At 36.9% G+C, this 24,327-nt stretch overlaps 1 protein-coding gene across 5 annotated transcripts in view; it reads right to left on the bottom strand.

Moving 5' to 3' along the window:
• Positions 1-451: 451 nt before the first annotated feature.
• Positions 452-24,327, bottom strand: part of SNX13 (sorting nexin 13) — a 138,029-nt gene continuing 114,153 nt past the window's right edge. For 4 of the 5 annotated variants that reach the window (XM_067746220.1, XM_067746217.1, XM_067746218.1 and 1 more), the window contains 6 exons: positions 18,453-18,614; positions 16,926-16,997; positions 14,173-14,318; positions 13,849-13,917; positions 11,851-11,963; positions 452-3,968 (listed from right to left, as the gene is read on the bottom strand). In XM_067746220.1, coding sequence (XP_067602321.1) covers positions 3,721-3,968; positions 11,851-11,963; positions 13,849-13,917; positions 14,173-14,318; positions 16,926-16,997; positions 18,453-18,614 — 810 coding nt within the window. In that variant the 3' untranslated portion in view covers positions 452-3,720. The remainder of the gene's footprint in view (positions 3,969-11,850; positions 11,964-13,848; positions 13,918-14,172; positions 14,319-16,925; positions 16,998-18,452; positions 18,615-24,327) is intronic. The other variant, XM_067746219.1, reaches the window with a different exon arrangement.

The following is a 24,327-nucleotide window of genomic DNA, read 5'->3' as shown; positions in this document are numbered from 1 at the left end:
GAGAAGTCTTTGGATATAGATCCAAGAAGCCTGCAAAGACTATCGCCAACTAGGCAGAGCTACATTTCTGAGTATTGAGTCTATTGCCCTTAGAAACGAAACCTCTAAAATAGCAGGCAGGCCAGGAATTTAAAATGAGATCAAACAAAAATTGTTAATGGATTACTTATAGATCTTCCTCTCTATGAGAAAATTATAATTTTGCATGTAGGGAAGTATGAAGTTTCTTTAACAAGTGGTAGTAAATTAGCTGCCCCATAAAAGGAAAAATTAAATTCAGTTAGCTGTAAGTCAGTTATCATTCAATAGTTCATCTATCAACCTGGAACTTGAATTGCTTGATTTCTAAAATGAAAGGAAAATACACACAGATAATAAAGATAAGACAAGTGAGCAAGCATTTTTTCAAGTAATAAAAATACATCACTACTAAATAAAATTCAACAAAAAGGTTTGTTAATACTTTATTAGTATTTTCTAATGGACAAAACATAACGCAAACCAAATAAAATTTTTAATCTTCTTTTTAGTTCAATAAAAATAACTGACATTCTGATTGTTGTTCCTTCTTTGTTAAAGAAGTATTGATAGAATAGTTAGGCACACAGTTGACACTTACTGTACAATGAATGATATGCACAAGTTATCTTTTAACACTTATAATCCTAAAATGTGCTCTTTATATTTTTCCCTTGTAATACAGGAGCCATGCTCCTATAAGCAAAATTTACTAATAACAAAAGAATTTTACAAGGAGTGACAAAAAGACTTTTAAAACAAGTCCTTAAATAAAAGGATGCAGCAACAACGGAATGTAAGTTGTTGGGTTAAGAAGACAGCTTAAACTAGATCTCAAAACATTAAAAATTCATTTATTTTACAATTACTCAAATACACATGCATTAAATGAAAATATTGCACAAATTAAAATTTTAGATTGTGAAATTTTATATTGTTCTTAATTTTTTTAAAAATTGGTACACTTTCCTGGTAGCACTTAACTGTTTCATTTTTTTCCAAACACCAAAGCACAAACTTAAAATGAAGGAAGTGAAATATTCAAGGTTTTAAATTTAAAAAGAAAAAAAATTAAGGCTAACCAAGTGCATCCATTAGTCAATGGCACAATTGTTTTCAGCAACTATCAGAAAACCCTAATCATAGGAAATGCCCATCTAACCGTTATATATAAATCATACAATCAATTTTTTAGGTGAATTACTATAAGTTAGTAGTGATGGTTTCTAAAGTCTGTTACCTGAAAAGTCAGAAAACCCAAACAAAGAATGATTAATTTAGAAGGTTCTTGCCTAAAGGCACCACTGACTTAAAAACACATTCAAAAATCAAATATCAGAAGACATAAAGCCTCTTCATGTATATATTCATATATGCAGTAAATGCATTAAATGTAATAACTTTATTAAACATAGTACACTGTACTTGACTTATGGGTTAAATATTTTACACACAGCTCGACCAAGTCATTCAAAAAGTATCTCTAGTTTTAGCATGACCACGGCTCTCTCTGATGTAAAACATAGATGTGCGAGGAGAAGATGCATAACCATTTACACAGACTACCATTTGACATTTCTGCTTTTGAAATATAAACTCTTTTAAACAAAAATTATTTTAAAAACCCATTTACTCAAACAGTTTTTGGTATGATTGCAGTTCTCTTGCAGGGCTCCATGAAAATTCACAATCCTGCATGACCTTTCTTTCCCTGGTTGATGGCCAGCGTTCCTCACATTATCTAGAAATGCTTTTTCACATGTACACACTAGGCTCTTACTCTTAGATTTATTTATGGCAAAAATATACTTGAAATGGGCAGGGGTATATCTGAAAATCATTGCACTTACGGCCATGCTGATGCTTCCTACAGACATGTTTCACATATCTTTTCTTCCAAAGCCTCGGGCATGAGGAGAGACCAGGGCAGGAAGACACATTGAGAAGAAGAAATATTGTATCTTCCACCAGAGTCAATAAGGATCTTTTCTCATTTGGAAGTTTAAATGAAAGGGATTTCATTTATGTAATTCTGAAGACATGCAACACAGGCTGAAAATATGCATACTATAAGTATGCACAACAGCATTATTAATAAATATGATTATTATTATAAAGCTTTAAAGGAAGGCTTTATTCTATTCGGCTTCACTTTGTAAGTAGGATCTCAGTGACAAGACAATAACATCTTGTTCCAATCTTAAAGCTCCCAAACAACTGGGATACCAATACTCTGTCCCTTTATCTTAAGCACCCGGATGTTCTTTTAATACCAGCATCTTGGCTCAGTGGTCTGATAAATAGCTTCACTATTTTAAGGTTTTAGTGTTAAATATTTTTAAAACAAAAAACGCTGACACACCCAAACCCTTAGTCAGTGGAAGTATTTAAAACTATGCAGAAATCCTGCATACAAAACATACGAAGACTTCCAAGATTGACAAATGGAGAATGAGAAAACTATAGGAAATGCAGAGGCTCCAAAACTGGAAAAGGTATTTCGTTGTTGTTGGTATAAAATTATTTTAGGGACTTAAATGTATACACCGAGGGGTTTTGCCAACTTGCTTTATTTAGTAGAATTTTACATTATGCAAAATATAAATAAAGCCTATTTTAAAAAATATTATAGTTCTGTTTTATTTATTTTCATATATGTACACTATAATAGAGTTAAGAATTTGTATGTTTACATACGACTACTAAACTCATTTAATCCTTTGATTTGCTATTTTTGCAATCACCTAACGTATGTCTAGATCACACAGTTTAAAATCATCATATAGTAACTTTCAATAGAGTACTGTTTTTTAAATTTCCACATTTTTAGAAGTATTTGGCAGTTCTTTCAACAAATTATAGCCCCTATTACATAATCAGTAATCTCTTAAAGATAAAGAAAACTGTAATAATTTTGTAACTTAACTAAGAGCCATCATATGCTTCTTTTTACACACAGAATGCCAAAATAAAGCTTATGACTGAGTACCGTTAAGAGCAAAATAGAGCCCTTAAGACACATAAGAATCAATTAAAATCTGTTTTCTACCAATGAATAACAGATCCAATGAAATTTTTGTTTTCACTGGTTTTATTTTATACTAGGTTTTTACTTTATGTCACAAAACTGTAATATGGATATAATGTTACTTCATACTTTAAGGGCATTCTGTCACTTTCCCTAGACCTGAAACAGATGTTCCAAAGATCACTCACCTGGCTATCTACACTATATCAAAATTCTGAAAAAGACCTATAAAATCATTATGCAAAACAAATCCCTCCAAACAGCACATTGCACAGTTTCCCACTGTTAAACAAATCAGCCAATTTATCTGTGAACTCTTGTTTTGTGCTTTCCTTAGCTCTCATATCTACACTCTGGCACTTTGTCATTGCTGGAGAATGCTGATTAGTTTGAAACAGAAGAGACCAACGTCATTCTTGCTTGAGATGGGGGCAGTATCCTCTCAGTGTTGCAAAAATATGCACCAAATCATTTAAGACACAGAAATCTCTCTTGGTAGTGGCTGGATTATAGACAAGGATGAGAAGAACCACAGTCTTATGGATGTATTAATAATCTATTTTGAGACACTAAAAGACTGGTGCAGACACAACAGTATATGAGTTAAGCCCCAGAAGATCCGTCCATACCGTCAGTCCTGGACAAAACGAACACCAGCTTCATAGATTGGAGTGTCACCTTTTCTGTAAAGAAGGCGCTTGAGTAGTATGAAGTTTCTGTTTATATTTCTGCATCTGCTTTGACCGTGAATGCAGTCTGTTGAAAAGTTCACGGAATTTATACTGTGGAAATAAGCTTTCCAAAAAGCCTTCCAAAAAGACATAAACCATCCTCCTATTTAACTGGTTGTGCTGAAACATTTCAAATACACGAAGAATACCTTTCCGTGTTGTCTCAGCCCCAATAATGTGCTTCAGTTCATCTAAATGAAGCGGGGGAGAGGGGAAATAAACACAATTCATTATTCAAAGGAAATCCAAGGCCTAAACTATGCTAAGTATGTAAAGCACAAAGCAGAGTAACTGATAAGTAGCAAGTATTCAGTTAATGACCTTAATATAAGTTTAATAACTGACTTAAAACTTATATACGTTTGCAAGCATGCATGCACTTACACAATAGATACTGTGAGACAAATACAGCACAGGAGAAAGCAGGAAACCCCAAATTAGAGTTGTAATCTTGTCCCTTAATACCTATATGATAACTTACCCACCCTGAGTTTGCATCCTCATCTGTAAAATGGGAATTTATAATAACCAATATTATTATAACTGTAAGAATTTATAAAGCCTTGATGAGATAATGTGAAAAGTGATCTGTAAACTCTAAAACACTATACACATACTTTTACTACATTTAATGCAGTCAGAAATACTATAAGAAAATGTGTGAAAGCTCATCTATGATTTCAAAAAACTTGCAACACAGAAACAGTGCCATTAAAATACTAAAAGCATAAAGACACTTACAAAGAGGGAATGCAACATGAGATAATAAGGAAAGGTTCCCTTCAAGGAAGTGACAACTGAAGTAGATTTTGCTACCTGGGCAGCATTTTCATAGGTGCAAACAGATGAAAGATTTAAGAACAGGAATGAGCAAATGAGCACTAAGTGGAAACAAAAACAAGACAGGCTCAAGAAATGGGGTAGTAAAGTTTGGTTGAATTTTAGGATTCCTGTAAGAGAAAGTGGTGAAAAAAATGGAAAACTGACAGTGCTGTGACTGTCAGGGTAAGCAAGTTCGGAGTTTACGCATAGGCAACATGAAGTTACTAGAGACACGTAAATATGGGAGCACCATGTATTATTCTTTTTTTTTCTCTTTTATTCTTGAATTTTATTTTTTTATACAGCAGGTTCTTATTAGTTATACATTTTATACACATCAGTGTGTACATGTCAATCCCAATAGCCCAATTCACCACACCACCACCACCCCCACCCCCCGCTCCTTTCCCCCCTTGGTGTTCTCTGCATCTGTGTCTCTATTTCTGCCCTGCAAACCAGTTCATCTGTACCATTTTTCTAGGTTCCACACATATGTGTTAATATACGATATTTGCTTTTCTCTTTCTGACTTACTTCACTCTGTATGAGAGTCTCTAGATCCATTCATGTCTCTACAAATGACCCAATTTCGTTTCTTTTTATGGCTGAGTAATATTCCATTGTATATATGTACCACATCTTCTTTATCCATTAGTCTGTCAACGGCATTTAGGTTGGTTCCATGACCTGGCTATTGTAAATAGGGCTGCAATGAACACTGGGGTGCATGTGTCTTTTTGAATTATGGTTTTCTCTGGGTATATGCCCAGTAGTGGGATTGCTGGCTCATATGGTAATTCTATTTTTAGTTTTTTAAGGAACCTCCATACTGTTCTCCATAGTGGCTGTATCAACTTACATTCCCACCAACAGTGTAAGAGGGTTCCCTTTTCTCTGCACCCTCTCCAGCATTTGTTGTTGGTAGATTTTCTGATGATGCCCATTCTGACTGGTGTGAGGTGATACCTCATTGTACTTTTGATTTGCATTTCTCTAATGATTAGTGATGTTGAGCAGCTTTTCATGTGCTTCTTGGCCATCTGTATGTCTTCTTTGGAGAAATGTCTATTTAGCTCTTCTGCCCATTTTTGGATTGTGTGGTTTGCTATTTTAATATTGAGCTGCATGAGCTGTTCATATATTTTGGAGATTAATCCTTTGTCCACTGATTTCTTTGCAAATATTTTCTCCCATTCTGAGGGTTGCCTTTTTGTCCTGTTTATGTTTCCCTTTGCTGTGCAAAACCTTTGAAGTTTCATTAGGTCCCATTTGTTTATTTTTGTTTTTATTTCCATTACTCTAGGAGGTGGATCAAAAAAGATCCTGCTGTGATTTATGTCAAAGAGTGTTCTTCCCATGTTTTCCTCTAAGAGTTTTATAGTGTCTGGTCTTGCATTTAGGTCTCTAGTCCATTTTGAGTTTATTTTTGTGTATGGTGTTAGGGAGTGTTCTAATTTCATTTTTTACGTGCAGCTGTCCAGTTCTCTCAGCACCACTTATGGAAGAGACTGTCATTTCTCCATTGCATATCCTTGCCTCCTTTGTCATAGATTAGTTGACCATAGGTGAATGGGTTTATCTCTGGGATTTCTATCCTGTTCCATTGATCTATATTTCTGTCTTTGTGCCAGTACCATATTTCCTTGATTACTGTAGCTTTGTAGTATAGATTGAAGTCCAGGAGCCTGATTCCTCCAGCTCCGTTTTTTTCCCTCAAGACCGCTTTGGCTATTCGGGGTCTTTTGTGTCCCCATACAAATTTTAAGATTTTTTGTTCTCGTTCTATAAAAACTGCCATTGGTAATTTGATAGGGATTGCACTGAATCTGTACATTGCTTTGGGTAGTATAGCCATTTTCACAATATTGATTCTTCCAATCCAATGACATGGTATATCTCTCCATTTGTTTGTATCGTCTTTAATTTCTTTCATCAGTGTCTTATAGTTTTCTGCATACAGGTCTTTTGTCTCCTTAGCTAGGTTTATTCTGAGGTATTTTATTCTTTTTGCTGCAATGGTAAATGGGAGTGTTTCCTTAATTTCTCTTTCAGGTTTTTCATCATTAGTGTATAGGAATGCAAGAGATTTCTGTGCATTAATTTTGTATCCTGCAACTTTACCAAATTCATTGGTTGGCTCTAGTAGTCTTCTGGTGGCATCTTTAGGATTCTCTATCATGTAGTATCATGTCAACTGCATACTGAAGAATCCTTGCATCCCTGGGATAAATCCTACTTGATCATGGTGTATCATCCTTTTAATGTGTTGTTGGATTCTGCTTGCCAGTATATTGTTGAGGATTTCTGCATCTTTACTCATCAGTGATACTGGTCTGTAAATTTTTTTTTTGTAGTATCTTTGCCTGGCTCTGGTATCAGGGTGATGGTGGCCTCATAGAATGAGTTTGGGAGTGTTCCTTCCTCTGCAATATTTTGGAAGAGTTTGAGGATAGGTGTTAGCTCTTCTCTAAATGTTTGATAGAATTCACCTGTGAAGCCATCTGGTCCTGGACTTTTGTTTGTTGGAAGATTTTTAATCACAGTTTCAATTTCAGTACTTGTGATTGGTCTGTTCATATTTTTTATTTCTTCCTGGTTCAGTCTTGGAAGGTTACACCTTTCTAAGAATTTGTCCATTTCTTCCAGGTTGTCCATTTTATTGGCATAGAGTTGCTTGTAGTAGTCTCTTAGGATGCTTTGTATTTCTGTGGTGTCTGTGGTAACTTCTCCTTTTTCATTTCTAATTTTAATGATATGAGTCTTCTCCATCTTTTTCTTGATGAGTCTGGCTAATGGTTTATCAATTTTGTTTATCTTCTCAAAGAATCAGCTTTTAGTTATACTGATCTTTGCTACTGCTTCCTTTGTTTCTATTTCATTTATTTCTGCTCTGATCTTTATGATTTCTTTCCTTCTACTAACTTTGTGTTTTGTTTGTTCTTCTTTCTCTAGTTCTTTTAGGTGTGAGGTTAGATTGTTTGAGATGGTTGTTGTTTCTTGAGGTAGGATTGTATTGCTATAGACTTCCCTCTTAGAACTGCTTTTGCTGCATCCCACAGGTTTTGGATCGTAATGTTTTCACTGTCATTTGTTTCTAGGTATTTTTTTATTTCCTCTGTGACCTCTTGCTTATTTAGTAACGTATTGTTTAGCCTCCATGTTTGTGTTTTTTACGTTTTTTTCCCCTTAATTGATATCTAATCTCATAGCGTTGTGATCAGAAAAGATGCTTGATATGATTTCAATTTTCTTAAATTTACTGAGGCTTGATTTGTGACCCAAGATGTGATCCTGGAGAATGTTCCATGCACACTTGAGAAGAAAGTGTAATATGCTGTTTTTGGATGAAACGTCCTATAAATACCAATTAAATCTATCTGGTCTATTGTGTAGTTTAAAGCTTGTGCTTCCTTATTAATTTTCTGTTTGGATGATCTCTCCATTGGTGTAAGTGAGGTGTTAAAGTCCTGCACTATTATTGTGTTACTGTCAATTTCCTCTTTTATAGCTGTTGGCCGTTCCCTTATGTATTGAGGTGCTCCTATGTTGGGTGCATATATATTTATAATTGTTATATCTTCTTCTTGGATTGATCCCTCGATCATTATGTAGTGTCCTTCCTTGTCTCCTGTAACATTCTTTACAGTCTATTTTATCTGATATGAGTATTGCTACTCCAGCTTTCTTTTGATTTCCTTGCATGGAATATCTTTTTCTATCCCCTCACTTTCAGTCTAGATGTGTCCCTATGTCTGAAGTGGGTCTCTTGTAGACAGCACATATATGGGTCTTATTTTTGTATCCATTCAGTGAGCCTGTGTCTTTTGGTTGGAGCGTTAAATCCATACACATTTAAGGTAGTTATCAATATGTATGTTCCTATTACCATTTTCTTAATTGTTTTGGGTCTGTTTTTATAGGTTCTTTTCTTCACTTGTGTTTCCCATTTAGAGAAGTTCCTTTAGCATTTGTTGTAGAGCTGGTTTGGTGGTGCTAAATTCTCTTAGCTTTTGCTTGTTTGTAAAGATTTTGATTTCTCCATCAAATCTGAATGAGTTCTTTGCCGGGTAGAGTAATCTTGGTTGTGTGTTCTTCTGTTTCATCACTTTAAATATGTCATGCCACTCCCTTCTGGCTTGTACAGTTTCTGCTGAGAAATCAACTGTTAACCTTATGGGAGTTCCCTTGTATGTCATTTGTCGTTTTTCCCTTGCTGCTTTCAGTAATTTTTGTCTTTAATTTTTGATCTCTGAGCTTCCTGGACTTCGGTGGCTATTTCCTTTCCCATGTTAGGGAAGTTTTCGACTATAATCTCTTCAAATATTTTCTTGGGTCCTTTCTCTCTCTCTTCTCCTTCTGGGACCCCTGTAATGTGAATGTTGTTGCATTTAATGTTGTCCCAGAGGTCTCTTAGGCTGTCTTCATTTCTTTTCATTCTTTTCCCTTTACTCTGTTCTGTGGCAGTGAATTCTACCATTCTGTCTTCCAGGTCACTTATCCGTTCTTCTGCCTCAGTTATTCTGCTATTGATTCCTTCCAGTGTATTTTTCATTTCAGTTATTGTATTGTTCATCCCTGTATGTTTGTTCTTTAATTCTTCTAGGTCTTTTTTAAACATTTCTTGCATCTTCTCGATCTTGGCCTCCATTCTTTTTCCGAGGTCCTGGATCATCTTCACTACCATTATTGTGAATTCTTGTTTAGGAAGGTTGCCTATCTCCACTTCATTTAGTTGTTTTTCTGGGGTTTTATCTTGTTCCTTCATCTGGTACACAGTCCTCTGCCTTTGCATCTTGTCTGTCTTTCTGTGAATGTGGTTTTTGTTCCACAGGCTGCAGGACTGTAGTTCTTCTTGCTTCTACTGTCTGCCCTCTGGTGGATGAGGCTATCTAAGAGGCTTGTACAAGTTCCTGTTGGGAGGGACTTGCCCACCAGAGCAAAAGAGCTGGTTTTTCCTCTGGTGGAAAGAGCTCAGTAAAACTTTAATCTGCTTGTCTGCTGATGGGTGGGGCTGGGTTCCCTCCCTGTTGATTGTTTGGCCTAAGGCGACCCTACACTGGAGCCTACCTGGGCTCTTTGGTGGGGCTAATGGTGGACTCTGGAAGGGCTGAGGCCAAGGATTACTTCCCAAAACTTCTGCTTCCAGTGTCCTTGTCCTCACGGTGAGCCACAGCCACCCCCCACCTCTGCAGGAGACCCTCCAACACTAGCAGGTAGGTCTGGTTCAGTCTCCTACGGGGTCACTGCTCCTTCCCCTGGGTCCCGATGTGCACACTACCTTGTGTGTGGAGTCTCTGTTTCCCCCAGTCCTGTCGAGGTCCTGTAATCAAATCCCGCCAGTCTTCAAAGTCTGATTCTCTAGGAATTCCTCCTCCTGTTGCCAGACTCCCAGGTTGGGAAGCCTGACATGGGGCTCAGAACCTTCACTCCAATGCGTGGAATTCTGTGGTATAAGTGTCCTCCAGTATGTGAGTCACCCACCCAGCAGTTATGGGATTTGATTTTATTGTGATTGCGCCCCTCCTACCATCTCATTGTGGCTTCTCCTTTGTCTTTGGATGTGGGGTATCTCTTTTGGTGAGTTCCAGTGTCTTCCTGTTGATGACTGTTCAGCAGTTAGTTGTGACTCTGATGCTCTCACAAGAGGGAGTGAGAGCATGTCCTTCTACTCCGCCATCTTGAACCAATCTGCTATTATTCTTAATTATTCATAGTCAGGACCCTATAGCAGGGGCCTCAAAAGCAGTACTTTATTGCTCTCGAAAGAAACATGCAACTTCCAAAATGTATATTTCTAACTAGGGTACAATATAATTTAAAGCAAATAGTTTTTAAATTTACTAAAAAAGAGGTGAGAGATTATGTATATATAAAAATATATACTTTTACATCTATCCTCACTTCCTTCACATCTTCACATAAGTGTCTTCATCTCAGGGAGGCCCCCAATGGCTACCCTATCTGCAACTGCAACTCAACTGATACCTCCCTTTTCCTGCACTATCTGTCTCCTCAGCACTTACCACTATCCAACATACTGTGGTTTATCTATTTCTTTCATCTGTTTTCTGTGTCTCCCTAGTAGAATGTAAACTCCAAGAAGGCAACGATAAGTGTAAAGAATAGTGTCTGGCTCATGAAAGGCTCTCAATAAATATTTACTGTATAAATGCATTAAGATTTCTTCCAGCCACATAACTGAGTCAGTCTATAGCACCATCTGGTTTATTCTAACAGTATATTAATATCCTACATTATTGTTTCTTTTTATTTTTCTAAAATGTTATTTCTGTCACTTGTTTTTTATCTCCAAATGCAACAGTATAGTCTATAGGGCAGAATAAATAGCTATGTGGCAAATTTCCAACTTGTCAGAAGACAAAGTTGATTAAAATCTATGATGAAAATATAGTTTAAATTAAAAACAAAATTATATGAAAAGAAATAGATATTGAGAACTTAAATATTTTTCTATTCTCTACATCCACAATTAAAATGTGGAGAAGAGATATCTAGGTATTTTCAAAGATATTTATAACCAAAGAAGAGATCAAACAACCACCCAACTACACAAAACTGCTCTTGAGAGAAGACAAAACGGACAAAGTGAATCTCAGTTAGTGAGACAGCAGTGTTCTAAAGTAACTCAAATTAGACCAACAGAATGCCACTATGTACACTTTCTTTAGGATCATGTTTTAGTAAAGATTAAGAATGGGCCAATCAGCTGTTTCAAAGGGATTCTTTGAAAAAATGTGTTTGTTCTCTTAAGTAGAACAAATATTCTTCCTGAAAACCTCATACTTCATATACTTTTATCAGCCCTTTCATCTGTCACAGAATTTATCATCAACTTCATTCTCAAAATGTTTCAAGGCAGCAAAGTGAAGTGGTTAAAAGCAACACTTTTTCTTCAAATGGTTGAAAGCAATGGCTTTCGGGGAACTCAGAGCTGAGTCAGAGTCCCAACACTCACTTACTAGCTATAAACCTTGGGTGACTCACTTAACCCCTTTGAGCTTCTGTTTCCTCACATATAAAGCTGTGATGTTAACAGTACCTTGGCTTCATAATGTTGTTATGAGGGTTAGTTAAAGATATGTGAGAAATGCCTAGCACAGTGCCTAGTATATGATAAGCCATCAAATGATAGTTATTATAGTCAAAAGGCAGCTATACTTAGCATGCTCAATGCCTTAAATTCAGAAGAAGTACAAATTAATAAGATTTATACTAAAAATGTTCACTTACCTGGCATAATTGAAAGTAATTTAGTTTTTCCTGCAACTCTTGTTCTCATTCGAATAGCTTTATCTCTGCATGGAACAGTCTCTGCTAAAATGCCATTTGGCCAAAAGGCATCTCTATTTAAGAAGATTAAATAAATTTTGTAAACATTTTCATTTTCTAATGATACAAGTTGGTAAAATTATTCCAATTTTCTAGAGAAAACACAAATGTAAACAGAAAAAGGAAACACTTCTGCAATTTTATATAGGTGTGATATTCAACAAACAGTAACTACATATAGGGTTCAATTTTAGGTGTAAAAGGATATATACAAGAAAAAATAACAGAAGTATGCCCTGGAACAACTTAAAACTAAGCCAATATAAAACAAATTCTGCACCCACACCTTAGAGCTGTATTGATTACAATGTTTCTTTCACACATTTAATCCATTCTCCTTTACTTTCACAGTGTGCTTGATTCCTGTTCCCTAGTTCTCAGGCCAAAGGTAGGAATTGAGCACAGTAACTAAGCTTCCATCTGGGAATTTGGTCTGAGAGAAAGAGACTGCCCAGAGTAGTCCTTCTTAACTCTGACTGCACCTGGGAGCTTTAAAAGAGCTTAAGGACCAGGGCCTCCACCAGATTAATTAAATCAGACTGTTTGCAGATGGGACCTAAGCATGAGTACTTTTTAAAGCTCTCCAAGTGACTCCAGTGTGCAGGCAAGGTTGAGAATCAGTGCTCCAGAAAAACAATATTTACCCACCCTGAAACAGAATGAAGGTGCCAGGGCAGGTGGTACAGCTTTTAGAAACAGTATGGTATTGTGAGAAGAAATTTAGCTTCAGATTAGAGAGACCTGTTTCCCCACTATCCAGCACATGAGGCTTTGGGCAAGCTGCTTAACTTCTCAAACCCTCAATTTCCTTGTAACAAAATGGAGACAAAAATCCCTATCTCATAAAATAGGATAAAATCAGAAAGTGTACATGAAGTAGTTAGACAGTGCCAAGTAAACAGTGTTCGTAGTTCCCTTCTTTCTGTTACTTCAAAGTACGTGATGCCATGAATGTTTATGCCTTGCTTATCTCTCGCTTTTAGAAAAGTTGTTTGTCTGCCATGGTATGCTTTCCTTGAAGGGACTGAACCTTACCTCTCAGTTCCTGGTAAGAGGGCTAGACACAGAGAAGGGGTTCAGAATATTTTTGTAGAATGAACATATGAATTGGAGTATCACTACTATTAATCTGAACCTTTTCAGAGGTTCAAATAGTTAATAAAAATTTCGACCATGGACATACATATTTCTAAAATTCTTCATTTAAAAACAAGGTTAGCAGGGACTTCCCTGGTGGTGCAGTGGTTAAGAATCCGCCTGCCAATGCAGGGGATATGGATTCGATCCCTGGTCTGGGAAGATCCCAAATGCCATGGAGCAACTAAGCCCGTGTGCCGCAACTACTGAGCCCACGTGCTGCAACTACTGAAGCCTGCCCACCTAGAGCCCACGCTCCGTAACAAGAGAAGCCACTGCAATGAGAAGCCTACGCACCACAATGAAGAGTAGTCCCCGCTCGCGGCAACTAGAGAAAGCCAGCATGCAGCAATGAAGACCCCATGCAGCCAGCCAGCCAGCCAATCAATCAATCAATCAATCAAATCAAGGTTAGCAAATACAACTGAGAAAAATTAATCCTGGAAACTAGGTAACCTGATTATATGACCATGCCATGTCTACATTAATATTTCAATTATTTTAAAGCCACATTACTATGATAAAATATAGCCTAACATCTTAAAGATTTTTCATTTACACTTTTTTCTATTCTGGTTTTAAAAAAACAAAGATGAATAGGTCCATGGGACAAATGTTTATAATTCTTGCAAGTCTTTTTGCTCATCAGTGATGACTAAAACCAACTTTAAGGCCAGGAAGAGAAGGAATGCAATGAAAGTTAGTGATAACAATGCTCAACTCTGTACTATCTGAAAGAAGTGACTGTGTCTTAAGACATACCTGAAACGTTTCACTAAGTCGGCTACTTGCTCAGGTGAGGTCATCCAGTCAACATGGTCAACTATTTTTCTGAAAGTAAAGAAATTCAAATAAGTAAGGTCAAGATTTTAGAAGGTGAATAAAATAAAGAAACATTACTTTAATGAAGTAAGCAACTTAATTTGTATGAAGATTATCTCTGAGAGCAATAGTCTGCTTTAATGATCTTCAAAGACCCAGAGAAGGAAATTCACCTACAAAACGTTGAGCAATCTACTTCCAGAAGTAAAACTTCAAAAGCTAAGTAAGATCAGCTCTAAGTAGTTTAAGAAAAAAAAGTGGTACCTATTAATAGTATCACCATATGTGGCTCTAATAAGCTGTTGAAGTAGGTTTTTGATATTCCTTCGCAACCACTGATTTCTCTCTTTTAAGTCGAATACTTCATCCATGAGAAGCAGCATTACCCTAAGTGGAATATTGTCATCCACCTGACAAAATATGGGAAGAAATAAGGATACGTTTATTTGAGTTACCTATCTACTATGAATGGCTAATTTTGCTGCTTTTACCAAATGACTGTTACTATTTACAGGTTAGAGAACAAGTTCTACTATAGCCTTTGTAACCAATATTTCATTCTAATTTAGAAAAAATATTTTTAACAGCCATTTTGACAGAATACAGAATTTTACAACTCTACAATGATGAATAAATTCCAAGGCTGTAGTGAAAACAACTTCTCAAACTGGATTCATGATGGTCTTAGGAAAATATGATTTGGGATCTTGCAGTAGAGTCTGTATTAGTTTATAAGGCAAAGGCTAGCCCCTTTGCCTATTCTCTGGGGCATCTTTTTCAAATGAACAAAATATTCTCAACATTTCTCTTTATTTAATAGAACAAAATACAATCTACACAGAGCAATCTGTTTTGCTCGGTTACTGCGTTGTATGTATATAGGTATTTTCATGGAAAAGAAGCTGAAATAAAATCCAGCTAACATTACAAAAGGCAACTAGATTACTAGAATTTTCTTTTTATTTTTAAGAAGTAAAAATTTGTACACTTTTATCATGGGAATATTCAATTAATGATATAAAAAGTAAAGAAAGACAACTAGAATGCTTTGATGCCGAAATATATCAATATATAATAGGGTGCAGGTTTAGATATGCAACAAAACTGCCATAATTGCCAGTAATTTTGTAATTCTTTCATCACTAAGCTACTCTTTCCAATTATTTCCTCATCAATGTTGTAATTTAAATACTTAAATTTTTTCATGAGAAAACAGCATGAGTCATACATTTTTCACTGTGTTGTAAACATTTTCTTAGCATACCTTCTCTTTCACATATTTTTCAATAGCTTAACCACTTTGGAGGCAAAAATCACTACTGCTCTATTCTCTGATCGAGTATAGTCATGAGTCTGATGCCACATGACAATTCTAATAAACAGTTAAATTGTAAAAACCCTTAACAAAAAGTATAATGTTATGGATATTACAACAGTACAATGCATAATAAACATTCTAAAATATTCTTAAAAAAACAAAAATATTATCTTTAAGACAGTTTATTATAAAGAAATTCAATGAGACACTGAAGAGAGATAATTATAACTTTAAAATAACTCTGCCTAATAGAATAGAATATAAAGCCCAGACCCAAATATATAAAATAAAAAGATTTGTGACAAGGAAAAACCATACACTGGGAAAAGAGGGTCTTCTCAGTAAATGGTGCTTAGGTCAACTGCACCCCTACCTCATTCCATACACAACAATTGATCCTAGATGAATGGCAAATCTAAGTTTTGGCACGGTAAACAAAAACTTTTTTTTTTTTTTTTTTTTTTCCGGTATGCGGGCCTCTCACTGTTGTGGCCTCTCCCGTTGCGGAACACAGGCTCCGGACGTGCAGGCTCAGCGGCCATGGCTCATGGGCCCAGCCGCTCTGCGGCATGTGGGATCTTCCAGGACCGGGGCACGAACCCGTGTCCCCTGCACCGGCAGGCAGACTCTCAACCACTGCGCCACCAGGGAAGCCCAACAAAAACAATTTTTAAAGAAAATCATAGGAGAACATCTTTGTGACCTTGCAGTAGGCACAGATTGTACACAGAGCATAAAAGCACACAAAGTAGAAGATATTCACAATACACAAATACTTATATCTGACAAAGAAACAATATTCAGATTATACAACGCACTCTTACTAATCAAAGACAACCAAGCCAACAGATAAAAAATGGGGGAAAGAGATAGACATGTAAGACAGGACACCCAAATGGCCAGTAAACTTATGAAAAGAGGTTCAACATTTTAACAGTCATCAGAGAAATGGAAATCCGCATGAGATACAACAAAGAGAATGGCTAAAATTAAAAAGGCATAACATATTGAGTTTTGGCAGGCTGTGAACCACTGATTCTCATGCATTGCTGATGGCAGCGGAAGCAGTACACACACTTCGGCAAATTATTTGACAGTATCTATTAAAATTGAATTTTTGCATAACCTCTGACCAAGTAATTCCATTCCTCGGTACAGAAAGAAATATGTACTTATTTATTTAATCAAAAGACAAGTACCAGAATGTTCACAGGAGTACAGTTCGTAATATAGCAAACATATTGTACTATATTTACAAAATGTAATTGTACTATAATTACAAAATTGCACTGTAAGGCCACAAAAATGAAGAAACCACAATCACACGAAACAAACATGGAAGATTATCACAATGTTGAGCAAAAAATGCCAGACTTAAAGGAGTACATACCTCACAGTTTCATTTATATAAAGTATAAATGCAGGGTAGAAGTCAGGATAGTGTTTATCCTTGGCAGGGGAGAGGATAGTGACAGGAAGAGAGCATTAGGGGCTTTCTGGGGTACTGGTAATGTTCTGTTTCTTGTTTATAGTGCTGATTACATGGATATGTTCAGTTTGTAAGAATTCATCAAACAATGTTTACAATATATGTACATTAATGAGAGATATACATATTATACTATATTAAAAAGTTAAAAAGATCTGCCAAGTATGATGTGAATTTCAACTGAATGCTACCAAAATAAAATTAACTCACAGTATCATCAAGTTGAGCTGAAACTCGACAATGTTCAGGATCTGAATCAGTCTTTGGAATTAAAGGAGGAACCTAATATTTAAAAAAACAAAAAACACAGTAAACACACTAAAGCAGAAAATGAAAGAACACAATACAATAAACCAAAATTAGTAGTATCAAATATAATGAACAGCATTTGATTTGATTTTGGGGACAATATATAAACAAAATTTATATAGCATTAACAAAGTATTGACAATCTACAGTTAGAAACCCAATATAAAAGGGTAATTATTTCATTACCAACAGATTTTCTTTCCTTTAAAAAAGGATTCATTTTGAGGTGGATGGAGATATTACTCAAACTCCCATACTTTTTAGAATTTAAAGGTAAGTAAGATTAAATGATTTAAAGACCAAAAGTTAGTAGCACAGTAGGGGAACAGAACTCCAATCTTTTTTCTTTACCATAAAGAGCCTGACAGTATGCTAAGAGGCTTAAAGGAACTAATTAACTGACTGTTATATAATGTAAGTTATGGAGGAAAAGGACAGAAGGACCAGTGCTAGTTGATAACCATTTCTCAGCACAGGAAGGACCATCAAGATCACCTATTATAACCCCTTCACATTACTGGTGAGGAAAAAGAAGCCTGGAAAAGTTCAGTGACTCTTGTAGGAAGTCATATGGGTAGCTATCAGCAGAAGCAGCACAAGACAACCCTCACTTCAGTGTTAGTGTACTTCCCCATGATTAGAAATTAGGATGAAACATCAGAAAAGGTATGAGAATCAATAGAAAGTATGATTTACACACACTGTATTTCAGGAGTTGCCTCTTACAATAAAGAAATTCTATCAGTGTTTATATATATTTCCTCTTCATTGAAACATTCTAATAGTTACATGATTTCTTTTATAGTCTTGATTATAACCTTAAACAACTAGGTCAAAATTATTTAAAAAATGTAAATTAGAAGCAAAAAACTACTTGGTCAACTACCTCTTCTGCTAGCGAAATGAAAAAGCTTCCCAAGAAACTCTTCTATGCCTCTCACAGGTATATACACAGTAAGATACGGCTGCAGAGACTGATGATGTTGAAAGACTTTTCCTCTCTTTGATCTCGTGAATCTTGATCGTGTGACTCAGGAGAAATTAGACTTTATGTTTGCTGATGAATACTAGTAAAACTAATTTCCACAACAGCACATACCTGTTTTGTTATAAATTTTAATGACACTATAGAATAAACATGGCTGAATGGAATAAAAGAGTACAAAGAATGTTAACTTTACTTATTTTAAATATGTGCTTTAAATGGATTTTAAAATTCTACTGTAGTGGAGACTGAGGAGTGACTGGATTTTACAGTATCCATTTTCGATAAGAATTAATTCTCTTTAGTTTTTTAATTCTTTATGAGACTATGTGTCTATAGGGCTTTGGACTTACAAAGTAAAATAAGGTAAATCTAAGCAAGAGCTCAGTAAATCTTAGTTGACCTAAAAATAGTTTCCTTTAGGCATTACTGAAACATCTTACCTTGAAAAATGATTGCCTTATGTCTTGACCTAATCTTTCTGACATTTTGCCCATGTTGTCTGACATTTTAGTCATTCCCTCTGCGAAGCTATCAGGAAGGGATTTAACTGCATTTGAAACATTCCTCATAGAATTTCGAAGCGGATTTACAAAAGTGTCCATCTAAAGGGGAAAAGATTATATATCATGACTTCACTGTATCAGATTTGTTATTCAACTGAGAAGCATGGGAAAATAGAGTGCAACACATGAAAGATGTAATAATTTTCCAGTCTATATTATCTCATTGCATTTTAAAAGGATAAAACTGTTGTCTTCAGTGTGTCTTTAAAATCTATTTTCAGACATAAATATATGAATAAAATTTTTGAGTGATATGGTTATTGGTAGAAATGAATATAAACCTTGGGTTGCCTTCTTATTAAGGAAAACTCTGAAAAAATGAAAATTTTTCCAAACTAGAAATTGATGCAAGTATAAACAGCTACAACATACTTCTGGCACAAATTCAAGGCAACAATGACATAGATATTTTGAGGTGATATTAAAAAGCAAACAAGCAGATAAAATAAACAAACAGCTCAAATAACTAACAAGTAAGATTTATTTTTTAAAAAAATAATTTTTAGGATATGTTACATGCTCAATTACAATATATGGAAGGAATCTGGAATCCATTAGGAAGAAAAGAAGCTGCAAATCAGACACGTAAGCCATACTTTATTAAGGGAGAATAGAAAAACCATAAAGAAAATATGACAAGAGATATAAAAAGAACTGATCTCAGAGGGACAGGAAGCTTTAAAATTGACATTCTGAGAGGAACTTCAAGATGGCCGAAGAGTAAGACGTGGAGATCACCTTCCTCCCCACAAATACATCAGAAATACAACGAACTACATGTGGAACAACTCCTACAGAACACCTACTGAACACTGGCAGAAGACCTCAGACCTCCCAAAAGGCAAGAAATTCCCCACGTACCTGGGTAGGGCAACAGAAAAAAGAAAAAACAGAAAAAAAGAATAGGGACTGGACCCGCACCAGTGGGAGGGAGCTGTGAAGGAGGAAAGGTTTCCACACACTGGGAAGCCCCTCCACGGGCAGAGACTGCGGGTGGCGGGTGGGGGGGAAGCTTCGGAGCCACGGAGGAGAGCGCAGCAACAGGGGTGTGGACGGCAAAGCGGAGAGATTCCTGCACAGAGAATCGGTGCCAACCAGCACTCACCAGCCCGAGTGACTTTTCTGCTCACCCGCCGGGACGGGCGGAGGCTGGGAGCTGAGGCTCGGGATTCGGAGGTCAGATCCCAGGGAGAGGACTGGGGTTGCTGCGTGAACACAGCCTAAAGGGGCTAGTGTCCCACAGCTAGCCGGGAGGGAGCCTGAGAAAAGGTCTGGAGCTGCAGAAGAGGCAAGAGACTTTTTCTTGCCTCTCTGTTTCCTGGTGCACGAGGAAAGGGGATTCAGAATGCCGCTTAACGGAGCTCCAGAGACGAGCGCGAGCCGCGGCTATCAGCGCGGACCCCAGAGACAGACATGAGACGCTAAAGCTGCTGCTACAGCCACCAAAAAACCTGTGTGCAAGCACAGGTCACTATCCTCCCCTCCCCTCCCAGGAGCCTGTAGAGCCCGCCACTGCCAGGGTCCCGTGATCCAGGGACAACTTCCCCGGGAGAACACACGGCGCGCCGCAGGCTGGTGCAACGTCATGATGGCCTCGCCACCGCAGGCTCTCCCCGCACTCCGTACCCCTCCCTCCCCCCAGCCTGAGTGAGCCAGAGCGCCCCCGAATCAGCTCCTCCTTTAACCCTGTCCTGTCTGAGCGAAGAAGAGACGCCCTCAGGCGACCTACACGCAGAGGTGGGTCCAAATCCAAAGATGAACCCCGGAAGCTAGGTGAACAAAGAAGAGAAAGAGAAATCTCTCCCAGCAGCCTGAGGAGCAGCGGATTAAATCTCCACAATCAACCTGATGTACCCTGCATCTGTGGAATACCTGAATAGACAACGAATCATCCCAAATTGAGGAGGTGGACTTTGGGAACAAAGATAGATATATATATATATATTTTTTTTTCCCCTTTTTCTCTTTTTGTGAGTGTGTATGTGATTTTGTCTGTATAGCTTCGCTTTTACCATCTGTCCTAGGGTTCTATCTGACCGTTTTTGTTTTTTTTTTTTTTTTTACTTTAAAAAATTTCTTTCTTAATAATTATCTTTTCCTTTTTATTTTGATAAATTTATTTTATCTTTCTTTCTATTTTTTTCTCTTTTATTCTCACCCGTGTGAATGAAAGGCTCTTGGTGCTCCAGCCAGGCGTCAGGGGTGTGCCTCTGAGGTGGGAGAGCCAACCTCAGGACACTAATTCACAAGAGACCTCCCAGCTCCACGTAATATGAAATGGCAAAAATCTCCCAGAGATCTCCATCTTAACGCCAAGACCCAGCTTCACTCAACGACCAGCAATCTACAGTGCTGGACACCCTATGCCAAACAACTAGCAAGACAGGAAAACACTCCCATTTACCATTGCAACAAACAGAATAAAATACCTAGGGGTAAACTACCTAAGGAGAAAAAAGACTTGTACGCACAAAATTATATGACAGTGATGAAAGTAATTAAAGATGACAGAAATAGATGGAGAGATATACCATGTTCTTGGATTACAAGAATCAACACTGTGAATATGACTCTACTGCCCAAAGCAATCTACAGATTCAACACAATCCCTATCAAACTACCACTGGCATTTTCCTCAGAACTAGAACAAAAAATTTCACAATTTGTATGGAAACACAAAAGACCCCAAATAGCCAAAGCAATCTTGAGAACAAAAAATGGAGCTGGAGGAATCAGGCTCCCGGACTTCAGACTATACTACAAAGCTACAGTAATCAAGATGGTATGGTACTGGCACAAAAAAACCAGAAATATGGATCAATGGAATAGGATAGAAAGCCCAGAGATAAACCCATGCACATATGGTCACTTTATGTTTGATAAAGTAGGCAAGAATATACAGTGCACAAAAGACAGCCTCTTCAATCAGTGGTGCTGGGAAAACTGAACAGGTACATGTAAAAGTATGAAATTAGAACACTCCCTAACACCATACACAAAAATAAGCTCAAAATGGATTAAAGAGCTAAATGTAAGGCCAGAAACCATCAAACTCTTAGAGGAAAACATAGGCAGAACACTCTATGACATAAATCACAGCAAGATCCTTTTTGACCCACCTCTTAGAGAAATGCAAATAAAAACAAAAATAAACAAATGGGACCTCATGAAATTTAAAAGCTTTTGCACAGCAAAGGAAACCATAAACAAGATGAAAAGACAACCCTCAGAATGGGAGAAAATATTTGCAAATGAAGCAACTAACAAAGGATTAATCTCCAAAATTTATAACCAGCTCATGCAGCTCAATATCAAAAAAACAAATAACCCAATCAAAAAATGGGCAGAAGACCTAAACAGACATTTCCCCATAGAAGATATACAGATTGCCAACAAACACATGAAAGAATGCTCAACATCATTAATCATTAGAGAAATGCAAATCAAAACTACAATGAGACATCAACTCACACTGGTCAGAATGGCCATCATCAAAAATTCTACAAACAATAAATGCTGGAGAGGGTGTGGTGCACTATTGGTGGGAATGTAAATTGATACAGCCACTATGGAGAACAGTATGGGGGTTCCTTAAAAGACTAACAATAGAACTACCATATGACCCAGCAATTCCACTACTGGGCACATACCCTGAGAAAACCATAATTCAAAAAGAGTCATGTACCAAAATTTTCACTGCAGCTCTATTTACAAAAGCCAGGACATGGAAGCAACGTAAGTGTCCATTAACAGATGAATGGATAAAGAACATGTAGCACATACATAGAATGGAATATTACTCAGCCATAAAAAGAAATGAAATTGAGTTATTTGTAGTGAGGTGGATAAACCTAGAGGCTGTCATACAGAGTGAAGTAAGTCAGAAAGAGAAAAACAAATACCATATGCTAACATATATATAGAATCTAAGAAAGAAAGAAAAAAAAGGTCATGAAGAACCTAGGGGCAAGACGGGAATAAAGACACAGACCTACTAGAGAATGGACTTGAGGATACGGGGAGGGGGAAGGGGAAGCTGGGACAAAGTGAGAGCATGGCATGGACATATATACACTACCAAACGTAAAACAGTTAGTGGGAAGCAGCCGCATAGCACAGGGAGATCAGCTTGGTGCTTTGTGACCACCTAGAGGGGTGGGATAGGGAGGGTGGGAGGGAGGGAGACGCAAGAGGGAAGAGATATGGAATATATGTATAGCTGATTCACTCTGTTATAAAGCAGAAACTAACACACCATTGTAAAGCAGGTATACTCCAATAAAGATATTAAAAAATAAATAAAATAAAATTGACCTTCTGACTGTACAAGTGTCAGATAATTTCAATTAAGAGAGCCGTCTAAAGAAACCAAAGTAGATGCATATGGATCTCTCTGAGATTTTTTTTTTTTTTTTTTGCGGTACGCGGGCCTCTCACTGCTGTGGCCTCTCCTGTTGCGGAGCACAGGCTCCGGACACACAGGCTCAGCGGCCATGGCTCACGGGCCTAACCGCTCCGCGGCATGTGGGATCTTCCCAGACCGGGGCACGAACCCGTGTCCCCTGCATCGGCAGGTGGACTCTCAACCACTACGCCACCAGGGAAGCCCTCTCTTGAGATTTTTAACAGACTAAAACAAACAAAAGAAATGAAAGAAAGAGAGAAAAAGGAAGGGAGGGAGGGAGGGGAGAAAAGAAAAAGGGGACACAATAACCAAAGTCAAAGAAAACTGTACGACTATTTTCCAGAAAGTACTGAATCTCATAAAAACTACCACAGATATGAGTTATGTTGTATACAAAAAGAAAAAAAATAAAAGCAGTAAGAGCAAAAAAATGGAACCCCACTGCTTAAGGAACACAATGTTAACAGATGATATCAAGAAGATAAAACTCTTTAATATGCTTTCATGGTTTTCAACAAGAAAAATTAGAAAAGGTGAAATAGGTACTGTAATAAACAATAACAACAAAGAGTTTACTTCAAGATAACTGTAAAAGTTTTAGTAATTCCTTGGGTTAAGCAGACCCAACAGTCTTATAGATATGCTTGCTGGAATATACAACCTTGAGGAGGGACACTATCACAGCACAACAAATTTAAAGAAGAACCAAAGGACAGAAAGGAAGAAGAAGGGCTTGAAAACCACTACCACTGGTGAAGAGAGATAAAGAGATTACAAAGGGTAAAAAAGATGAAGTTAACTCTCTTGTGTGTGCACACACTTATGTGTACAATTATATATCTGGGTGTAAAATTACATATATGTGTGTGTGTAATTCTAATTCTATATACAGTAGTTCTGAGTTAACCAGAACAGTGTGTTCAAATCAATCAGGACATTATTTCCAACACTGACATTACTGCCAAGTGTTTTTTTTAACTGTAATAACTCTAAGTCATAAGAACACAAGTAGAATTTTTAAGAGAGGTAAACATGAGAATACCACACTTAAAATATACATTTTTTATGAGGTAGAATTTCAGAAGCATAAAAGGCAAGAATTTCACTTTAATCTTAACCTACATTAAAAACTGAACACCGTCAAAAATATTTTAGAATTTTATGTATCTTACACTTCGCAGTAGAAACATGGGTTCAACTAACATAACCCTAAGTTGGTTAAATGAATACAACCTCAAATCCTATCTAGGCATAGGGCTAACTACCACTGACACTCTTTCAAAATAAGAGAACTTAAATCTATATCATGAATTAGATAACTGAAAAGAGTTGCCTGTGCACCAGTCC

This window comes from Pseudorca crassidens, chromosome 8 (genome assembly GCF_039906515.1).
Source record: "Pseudorca crassidens isolate mPseCra1 chromosome 8, mPseCra1.hap1, whole genome shotgun sequence".
NCBI classification, from domain to species: Eukaryota; Metazoa; Chordata; class Mammalia; order Artiodactyla; family Delphinidae; genus Pseudorca; species Pseudorca crassidens.
The sequence above is the reverse complement of the archived record's forward strand: the minus strand, read 5'-3'. Positions and strand labels throughout refer to the sequence as shown.